General features: G+C 39.5%; 1 protein-coding gene across 2 annotated transcripts in view; it reads right to left on the bottom strand.

The window, feature by feature from the left end:
* Cd86 (CD86 molecule) overlaps positions 1 to 11272 on the bottom strand; it is a 62984-nt gene that overhangs the window by 1838 nt on the left and 49874 nt on the right. For both annotated transcript variants that reach the window (XM_028752235.1, XM_028752236.1), the window contains 3 exons: positions 11016 to 11148; positions 1489 to 1582; positions 973 to 1013 (listed from right to left, as the gene is read on the bottom strand). In XM_028752235.1, the coding sequence (XP_028608068.1) occupies positions 996 to 1013; positions 1489 to 1582; positions 11016 to 11148 (245 nt within the window). In that variant the 3' untranslated portion in view covers positions 973 to 995. The remainder of the gene's footprint in view (positions 1 to 972; positions 1014 to 1488; positions 1583 to 11015; positions 11149 to 11272) is intronic.

The following is an 11272-nucleotide window of genomic DNA, read 5'->3' as shown; positions in this document are numbered from 1 at the left end:
CTCTCTGCCTTCCCTGTGCTTGCTCTTTCAGATAATTTCTGAATACAGTCTTACAGCATCAGTAGCACCTCAACACTGTGGCTCTCTACGCAAAATTCTGGAGTGAGCCTTGTTGCTAGTGTCTGGTAAGTACCCAGCTCTTTATGGTCCCCGCATCCTGGAATTATAACCTATCCCTCCAGTCAGGCTCTTGACTATAGGTAGTTCCTATCCCATAAGCAGATGGTCAATGTCTTGATGTTCTGGAGCTCCCAGCTCCTCAGTGAGGATGGAGGAACAGACAACCTGATTGTGTCATGCTGTCAGAAGCCTGGTCACCAGAAACCTGTGATATACCCAGCACTGTAAGGACTTATGGGGTCCGCAGCACAACAATGCTTTGAGCTGCTGTGGTTTCTGCCATCTGTAGAGTTCAGTGAGTAATAGTGTTTCCTAAGGTGATTGTAGGCAAGTAAGCAAGGATCCACAGATTGCTGTTGCAGGTGGTTGTGAGCAAGTTTAGGGAAAGGTTTTAAAGAAAGTGCTAACTGCAAAAAAGAACAAGGCAGTTGGGGCGGGGATGGTAGAAGATGCTTCAAGTGATGGGCACAGCAGGTGCAAAGGCACTGGGGCTGAAGGGAACATGTTGTCACTTCCTGCTTCTTCATTTTATTCATTCTATATATGCCAGGGGCTCTGTAGTTCAGTCACTTTTAGGTGAAGTTGCTATGATGAATGAGACGCAGGTTATACTTGCTGTATCACCACCACACCATTCTTGACCTTGACTGACTCGGCATGCCCTTGCACACTGTGCAGTGGACACTGCCGCTCGTTTACAGTCACTTTTCTCCCTGCTCTCCCTTGCTTTCTCCCTCATCCACACTAGCTTTATTTGTAAGTCTCGCAACATCTCAGGTTAAAGCCTGTGCAAGTTACGGGCACTGGGGAAATCAAACTTGTTTCACCAGAGATGCAGTCAAGATTACTCACCTTTCCTCACTCTCTCACTGCCTTCACTCCGCATTTGGTTTCTGAAAGAGATCAAAAGCAACTTCAGAAGCCAGGAAAGCCCTCAGACAGGGAAGAGGATATGAGGAGGCATTAGACTCTTGGGTCTCAGAGAGAAATTACAAGTGCGGGCTAGGAAGGAGTTCTTCGCACCCTCAGGATAAAAATATTCTTTTGATGACTGTATCTTAAGTTCTAATGTTGGATATAATCCCACCCTCATATAGTGGTATCCTTACTGAAATAAAGAGCATGAGGGTAACACATTCAGTTTTACCAGTCATTTAATGACCAGGAAAGAGTTTCCTTTAAAAAAAAAAATCTAAGTGGGTTTAGAAGGTAGAGGAGAGGAAATCAGTCCCAAGGTTGATGCCTAGATGGATTAGACAGATGGTGCTACCAAATACTATCATGTGTTGGTTGCACAGATAGGCTAAAGTTGGAAACTTCCAGCCAGCCAGCTCTCAGAAGGCCAAGTTGCTCTTTGAATGAACTTACTGCTGATGCAATTTGGGATTCAAATTCCTCCAGGTTAATTGACTCATTGCCAGCACTACTCTCCGGCTCCAACGCACTGGTTGTTCTCCTGGGTCTGCAATGAAAACATAGGAACCACTCAACAATACCTGATAGTTTTGTGATGCAGCCTTTACCAAATAGAGTCTTCCAGAACACTTCCTGTCACTGGTGTTCTCTTCTATGGGTGGGCACATTTAAGAATGACCATCCTCATGGAGGTATAGCCGTGAAAAAGATTTAATAAGTTTAACAAGTGATTATGGTATATAACCCAGGCACACTCAAAACAGAAAGCATTATGTAGGTTTCTTTCTGCATCTGTTCAACCACGGCCTTTATCCCACCCCGTTGTTCCCGATCACTGATTCGTTTCGCTTTTCTTTATCTCAGACCTCACGTGAATAGGATTACGCAATGCACTGTCTTGCCTTCATTCAGCATACAGCTTTTGAAATTTGTTTCTATGGCTAGGTGATTTTTCACTACATGACTGTACCTTGTTTTTTGCAGATGGATTGTCTCTGGTTGGTAACATGTAAGTGTATATTCTCTCTATATATACATATACTTCCTTTGTCAAATGTCTATTTTAGAAATATTTATATTTTCTCCAAGTTTGTGACTTTGTGTTTTCTTGACAAAGTCAGTGGACAAATATTTCAATTTGATGAAGTCTACTATATCTGTTTACACTTTTCTGTTTATACTGAGTTCTACTGAAAAAATACTTGCTTAACCTAAAGATACAAAGATATTTTTCCTTCAGAAATGCTTAACTTTAGCTCCTTTATTTAGTCTATAGTTTATCTTATTTTGTGTAAATCATATTTTCCCTCCTGAATTCTAACTATTCCAATATCAATAGTTGAAAATATTTCCCTTTCAGCATGGAATTATCTGGTTATTTTTACCAAAAGCAATTAACCATTTGATTTTTATCTTCTTTTTTGCTCTTTTTTTCCCTCATTGACTGATATCTCTGTCCTTTTATTAATGTCACATAGTCTATGACCATTCTTTCGGAACTGTTCAGTTTGTTTCTTTTTTGAGATATAGGTCTTATCATATAGGCCAGGCTGACCTTAAACTCGATCTTCCTGCTTCCATCTCCTGACTGCTAGGATTATAGCCTTCTATCACCACTTCTGACTACACTTTTATTCTTAATTTTCAAAGTCATTTACCAGCTCTGAGTTATTCGCATTCCTCTCTATCTTTATAGAGTCGGTCTCTTTAATTTTTACTAGTGAGCCTTCCAGACTTTTGATTTAGATTACTTCAATCCATTAATGAATTTGGAAAAAACTGGTATCTTAATAATATTTTGTCTCCTACTCCATGAACCCAGTGTGTGCTCCCATTTAATTAGATCTACTTCAATTTCTGTCCATAGGAATGTTTCACAGTTCCAGGTATCGCATTTTTTTTGTCAAATGTATAGCCAAAACTTTATTATTATTTGATGACCCTAGAAGCTGTATTTAAACTTTTCTCTGGCCTCGTAGTGATGGTGGCAGTGCATGCCTGTAATCCCAGCACGTGGGAAGCAGAGGCAGGCAGAGCTCTGTGAGTTCAGGACAACCTTTCTTAAAAAACAAACGAACAAACAAACAAAACCTCATTTTCTCAGTGTTTGTTTATTGTTAATATATAGAGTATACTTGACCTTGATTTTTTTTTTTGCCCTTGCACCATAAGACTCTGTTCCTCTGACTTACTCTTTCTAATAGCTGTTGAATAGTTTTTTAAAGGGTTTTCGACATACATGATCATATTATTTGCCTTAACAATAGAGATATTTCCCCCTTTCCTTTCTAATCTGTAGGCCTTTCTTTGAGTCTTAGCACGCTGGCTAGAACTTTCCAGCCCAACGCTGAATGAAAGCAGTAATCATGCATCCTTGTTGGTCTTCCCGGTCTTAAGGCAAGACCAATTTTCCTTTATCATTACCATGTTATCAGTATGATTCTGGTGGATGTCCTTTGTTGATTTGAGAAATTCCTGCCTTGAATTCCCAGTTCATGAGCATTTTTCTTTCTTCTTTAAAATTATGAATGGGTGTTAATTTTGTTAAAATGGATTTTCCATATTCATTGACAGGACCATATTGGGTTTCTTTCAGCCTGTTTGTATGACTGTCAATCCTTGGGGTTTTGAGTGTTCAATTCTCTTACCTTCCTAGAATATGCTCTATTTTACATGATGTAACATACTTGTAATATATTACTAGATTTCAATTTCTAATTTTGGCATCTGTGTTCTGTACATCATATGGGGTTTTTATAGGATTCCTTTCTAGCTATGTTTTCTTAACTTGGGTTATCAGGAATCCCCACCCCTTTAGAGCAGGGTGGCCATTGACTATAGTCTGTATGCTGTGACCAACCATAATGTTACTATTTCTTTGCTCGTAGTTACATTTATGTTTTTCTGTTGCTGGTGACCAATGTCTGGAAACAATAGTTTCACTCATGTTTTGTCTTGTTTTCAAATATTTGTGTTGAGGAGCAATTCATGAAAGAGTTGAGAGGAAACAAAAGTTTGTTTCAAGACACACAATTTCAAGAGAGCATTAGTAGTTAGACAGGCTGCTCTTATGTCTTTATATTTTATAGTTTCTTATTCTGCAATGCCTTTTGGACTACAATTTTAAGTATGATCTTTGCAGCTGTAGGTAGCTACTCCTTCCAATATTTGAGAGCAGGCTCTCCCTCTTCCTTAAGTCTTTCCTTGGGTTGAGCATTCTTTGGTTATTTGATGCCCTGTTTTCAATGTGGTCTAGCCCCTAAGATTAGACTTTCATGTACTTTGAAGTACATTGCTGAGTCAAGGACAAGTTGAGTAACCTTTAAAGGTGGGTACTGGTTGGAGGAAATTTGGTCATGGAGGCCACACTTGGGAGAATTAATATGCACCTCATGGGAGTGAGTTAGGTCTCAGGGACTGGAACTGTAGAAGCAGGTTGTTATAAAGTCCCTCTCCTCACCTTGGTATCTCTTCTGCACATACATACACATTCACTGTTCTTACTCTGCCATCTGATTGTCACAATGCAGCACAACATAGCTGCCTGACCCTGTACTGCCCCAAGATAAACTTTCCTTTAAGATATCCAGTTTTGTTTTAGCCATACAAAGGAACAGTATTTGAGCTGTTTCTTATTTGAGCTCCTAGATTCTTTATAAATCTGGTTAGATTTTATAATTGCCCAAATTCCTCTTTAAAAGTACGGTGTTTTATAGCTAGGTATGGTGTCCCAGCTAAATATAGAACAGAAAAAAAATCAAATGATCTTTTGATACTCATGGCAAAAGCAGCATAATTACAAGAGGTCTCAGTTTAAAAATGAAAGCAGACAGAAGATACAAAGTGTAACACACACTTTTGGAATGGATGTTAACTTCAATATTTTGAAGTGGAAATACAATGAGAGCCCCAACTTTCAGTTTTTAAACTCTGTAGCGGTTTCTGTTTAAATGAAAATGAAAATGAGTCACTTTGGAAAGGACACTTGTTCTTTAAGAAATTTTAACTATCCAGATACGGTAGCACTCAAGGGGCAGAGGCAAGAGATACAGGTGAAACAGGAATGAGTGATGCAGATATCTGTGAGCCCAAGCACAGGCTGGCCTACATAGCCACGTCTAGCTAGCTAGAGCTATGTAGTAAGACTTTGTCTCCAAAAAACAAAAAGTAACTACAAGAACCAAGGCTCTTCTAACTTTGTTGTATGGAGGCAAACTGTAAAATCTATTAGCTTCGTGAGCACTAGTATATACATTTTTAGTTGAGCCAGTTCCCAAATGGACAAATTGATAGGGTAGCTTCAGATTAGACAAAAGCAATAATTGATAATTGCACATCTTTTTTTTTCTTTCTTATTGATCCAGGACTGGGGTAAGAAATCACCTAGAATGGACTTGGTATTTCCTTTGTACTCATTTAAATGACCTAAATAGGATAAATGTACATAGCCAAGGCAAAATTAACAAATGAATCCTGGACAGGACTTTCAATGCCAGGTTAGTTGTTTTGAAGACTCTCTCTTCTGAGACGTGGATTAATGTCATATTTGGAGGAAGTTACACTTGGGGATATATTCCTACTGGTTGTCAATGAGCTTAGGTCTTTGTGGATGGGTCATGCTCACTCCTGATTTGTCTGTTGGTAGAATTCCGTTCTTTGAGGCTGTAGAGCTGAATGGACTCCTCATTTCTTAGTGGTCTGTCAAGTGAGGACCATTTCTAGCCTCTAGTAGTGATTTGAATTCCTTGTTTATGGCCTTCTCTTCTCAAGTTCAAAGCCAACAAAGGTGACTGTGCTTTCACAAAATCTCATATGCCTCCCTCTTCTTTTATCATAGCTTTCTAATCTACCTTGGTAAGTTTTGTGGCTCATAAAAATTTTTGCCATATAAGATAACATATAGAGAGTCTGGAGAGGTGTCTTAGTGGTTAAGGACACTTGATGCTTTTGCAGAGGACCCTAGTTCAGTTCCGAGCACCCACATAGGTACAATTAGTTACCTATGATTAGTTACCTATAATTAGTTACCTATAATTGTATCTGGCATCCTCTTCTGGCCTCTAAGGGTACCAGGCAGGTATGCAGTACACATATACACGAGTGCAAAATGCACATACATATAGAATAAAAATAAATACATATTTTAAAGGCAACATATAGTTTTAGGTATAGGAAATAGAAGCTTTGAAAGGGATACAAATTTACTTATTGCAGTCAAAACCAAAAGAATGCACAAAGCAAAGAAAGTTATTACAGAACTCAAGTTCATGAGCATCTTGTATCTACATGGTTTGGTTATTCATGGAATGTCTCCTTCTTGGAGCTGTCAGGGATCCTTTCTTTGACCAAACTTACTGCCACACCTAAGTGTCAGGACACATAACTTTTTGCTATCAGTAATTGTACCCCATTCTTTTGAGGGACATCTATGTGCTATGCTCTCTTATTTTCTGCCTTATTTTCTGATAACATAGTTTAGAGTGACCATCTTACACACACATTTTACTTCTCTACATCTCTCTCCAACTTCTTTCTTGCATTTACACATCCTCCTGGACTTTCTTATCTGGTCTTAAATACTTCTGGTTGTCTTATGGGGAAAGAAACTTTTTTTTCTTTTTTTGCTCCATCTCTCCTTTGTTTCTGTTGCAAGCTGTTCATTACGCTGTGAAAGGAAACTTTGGGGGCTATTCATTCACATCTAGAAATTGCTTCTACTTCTATGGCTAATTCTTTAAGTGCTATTGGAGACTGAGCCATCGAGAGAAAGCTACACACCAAGCAGATACCCAAATAAAAGCAGAAGTGACATACATCTCAATGGATTTTACACCGCACCCAGAAGCAAAAGAAATAAGTTAAAAGAAGGTAACATGGTGCCCCTAAAAGATCATAACTCTTTAACTTGTGAACACAAAGATATTTTGGGCAAATAATCGAAAAGCCTACTTATAAAACAATTAATGACCTCTAAGAAGTCATAAACAACTAAACAAATTATTTAAGGAAACAAATTCAGGACATGGATAAGAAAGCCAACAGCATACATAAAAAACTCAACGAACAACAGATTTTGAGAAAGAAAATGAACTGAAATGCTGGAAATGGAAATCCAATGGATTGAATTTAAAACATCCCATGGAAAGTCACTAGACTAGACAAGGTAGGTAAGACTTGAGGAGGAGCATTAGGGGCTCAGGAGAGGGCTCAGGGGGTAAAAGTGCTTGCTGCACAAGCACCAGGACCCAAGTTCAAATGCTGGAACCAATGTAAAACAGAGATAAGTAGGAGGAGAATCTGCAATCCCACTGCTTCTGTGGGGAGCTGGAAGCTGGCAACAGGAGAATCCTCATAGGTTCATGAGCCTGCTAGCATGTGGAAAAGCAGTGACAAGTACCATGCCTTTGATCCCAGCACTTGGGAGACAGAGGCAAGTGGACCTCTGTGACTTCGAGGCCAGCCTGGTCTACATATTGAGTTCAACTGGCACTAGCAAAAACAACAAACAAACAAATAAACAATAACAAAACCCCAAACCAATCAACAACAACAAACCCAGGTATATGCCTAACTCAGAGGGTGAAGGACCTCAAAATGAGAACAGAAAAGCACTGAAAAGAAAAAGAACTGAAGGTACTAGAAGAAGGAGAAACTTCTGTGCTCACAGGCAGGCTGGAAAATGGATATATTACCAAAAGCACTGTACAGATTCCATTCCATCTCATTAAACTTCAATGACATCCTCATATAAATACTAAGAAATTCATAAAATTGATATAGAAAAGATCCCACAGAGCTGAGACACATCACCATATCTGAGCTCAAGTCGTATTGTGTAGGCACAGTTACAGAACCAGCATGATACTGGCACAAAACTAGACAGATAGGCCAATGGGATAGAATAAAGGTCTCAGAAATTAGCCCATGCAGCTATAAGCCAATTTTTTTTTTTTTTTACAAATGTGCCAAAAACATTTTCATTAGAAGAGAATAAATGATGCCCAGAGAACTAGATATCCTCATATTGGTCACAACTAGATCTCGATTTCGCACCTTGTAAAGAAAACTCTACTTAAAATGGGTGACGATCTTAATGAAAACAAACTGCCATCTTGGACCCTTTAGAGGAACGAATAGGGTAAACACTCAGGGCCAGGCGAGGACTTTTGGAAAGAACTCCCCTAACTCAGGAAATAACAGCATGATGTGACAAATGGAGCTGCACAAAAGCAAACCTCTGCTGAAGAGTGAAGCCAACAACAGGGAGAAAATCCTTACCAACTGCTCATGGAACAGGACAGTTACATAGAAAATACACAAAGACCAACCCCCCAACCCCCCACCCACCCCCACCCACCCCAGTTTTTTGGTGTTTTTTGGTGTTTTTTTTTTCCTCCAGGAACACAGGCTTCACCATCACCTGAACTAAGTAGGGAAACCTGGCTCCCCCTGAACATTGTTAACACCTCCATTGAAAAAGAAAGGTGACCTGAACAACAACAGTAACAACAATAAAAAATAAAATAGCAAGAAGGAAATAAAGCAGGAGGGCATGTCAATCAACAGACCACTTTGCATATGTAAGACCCACCCAGTACAGAAAAAAAAAGAAAGCAATGTGTGTGTGCACACACACGCACACGCACACACACACACGCACATAAAACAACCAAACCCAAGACTACACATCTTATTCCCAAATCCCTAATCCTCTAGTAGATATGCCTCTAATGAAAACAGCCTAAAGAATTTGCACACAAGGAAGTCCAGTGATTATAGCTATGTTCGGACAAGACATAGAGAATGTGAATAAACTTTAGGAGAGAAAAAAAATAAACAGCAAAAAGCTGAATGAAATAAAGAAATGTGTCAGAGAGGCCCAAGAACATCCAAAACAATACAGGTCATTGCTCTTGCTCACAGTTGCTCATTCAAACTGGATAGTAAAATTCTATTGCTGCAGACACAACATACCGTGGTTTCAAGTCACAGAGAAATTAATGAACTGCCTAGGACACTCCCTGCCTCTCTAGACAGCTTTCATAGTGCTAGAAGGTACTGGAAAGGCTGCTCAGAGAGAAAAGCCATGAATGGTCTTATCTAGAACTGGTTCCTGCATGTTACAACACCCACTTTCCAGACCAAATATGCCCACTAGCACAAACTGTAACCAGATTTTATGGAGATTACCAACTGGTCTATCGATGGGATTTGAGGTCTGTTTTGCAAGGGTAACTTCATGTCTAGTACTGTGAACTGGATGGAAGAAGTCACAGACCCTAGGAGGGAATCTACTGACCTCATTCTATTAAATGGTTATATTTACATCCATAGACTTATATTGCTCTCAACGTTGGCCAGAGACGTTTGTTGTTGGAGTGGGTAGTGACTAGTGCAGTCATGCTGTTGTTCAAAGTGCTGGAAATAAGTGACTTTGTTTAGCCATCAATGAGACATCTATATCTACCACCACATCCCTATCCCAAGGCTCAGGGACCATCACAGAAGATGGGGCAAAGAATGTAAGAGCCAGGAGATGGAGAAGAGTGCTGCCAAATTCTGTCTTCTGGATGTGGCATGGCTGTTGTACATACAGATGGCAGCAGCTGTGATGACCTACACAAGATCTCTAAAAGGTCAAACCAGTCAAAATTGCCATCACTGATAGGGGAGGGCCTTGGGAGCCCACACTACACCCCTACTTGAGAAGATATTGACACTTGGTGGCTGCTGTGAAGGGAGAGTTATTTATTTTTAGAAACATGGCACTGCACAGTCGTCCATGTACGAGTGGATGACACATGGCTCTGTGTATATGGGCAGCTCTAGTCGGACTCGATGGGTTAAATAAGTAAATACATGTTAAAAAGGACAGACCTTTGTGGGACTAATGAGAAGAGGCTGGGAGAATGGAGGTTAGGGTCTGAAAAGTGAATATGATTAAGAAACATTGTGTTGTGTCCATGTAGGAGATTTTCAAAAACAATAAATAAAAACTTAAAAATCCAACCCCAAAAGAAACCCCCAAAGCACCCAATTAACAAATGAATTGGACAGTCATTTTTCAAAGGTCTAATAGCCAATAAATAAACACCCCCTATACTACTTAATATCCTTAGCCATTAAGGAAATATAGGTCAAAACTACAACACTCTCCTATGGCACCTCAGTCAACAATGGCTGTCATTAGAGGGAAAATGACAGAAAAGATACAAGAAAAAGAAAATGTTTACACTGTGGAAATGCGTATTAGGGTGCCTACTAGTATGGAGGTTACTTGAAAGCCTAAAAATAGAGCTGCCATATGACACAGCTATACTGTCCCTGTGTCTATAACTGAAGAATTCTAAGTCTATATACCACAAAGATATTGACACATAGACCATGTTTATTATGTCACTATTCACAGTAGCCAAAATACAGAACTATCAACAGATAAATGAGTAAAAAGAATGAGATACATGCATACATACATACATACATACATACATACTATACATTTTCATCGAGTCATTGTTAAGAACATAATTATATCACCTTCAAGTAAATGAATAGAGATTATCATGCTAAGTAAACTAATCCAGACTCAGAAAGACAACTGTTACGTGTTTTCTGTCATGCAGAATCTATATCTAGCTATCATGTCTGAGGGTAGAAGAGTTATCAAGAAGACAGAGGGTAACTTGTGTTTGTGTGTGTGTGTGTGTGTGTGTGTGTGTGTGTGTGTGTTGGGGGAGACAGGAGGTGACAATGGGGAGCTGAACATATGCAAAGTACAGCATTTGCATGTGTGAGCATCAAAACAAAACCCATTGTTTCACCCATTGTTTCATATTCTCATGTAAAACCATTTTCTTCAGTGCTGGAGACTGAACTTGGCTTGTGCATGCTATGTGACACCGAGCTACCCCTCATCTGGTATGCTCATTAAAAACACATTTTACATGGTGATCTTCAGACAGGACAAATACACTCATCACCTGTTAGCCTGGTTCTGCTTCTTGTAATATTTTTTTGCCAATATGAAGAACATCAGGATAAAGATGACCACAAAAACAACAGCAAGTACAATCTCAATCCGATTCTTTTGAGGATGTTGGTGCCCTGGAGGAGCTAGAAATGACCACAGGTTTTTCATTAGTAAGAAACTCATTTATGAAAGGTTTAAATTTATAGCTTGCCTGCCTGCCTGCTTTCCCGACAGGGCGCGGGGGGACACACAACCGCGACCGGGCAC

Source organism: Grammomys surdaster, unplaced genomic scaffold (genome assembly GCF_004785775.1).
Source record: "Grammomys surdaster isolate TR1022 unplaced genomic scaffold, NIH_TR_1.0 125889, whole genome shotgun sequence".
Lineage (NCBI taxonomy): Eukaryota > Metazoa > Chordata > Mammalia > Rodentia > Muridae > Grammomys > Grammomys surdaster.
This window is presented reverse-complemented; position numbering and strand designations above follow the sequence as displayed.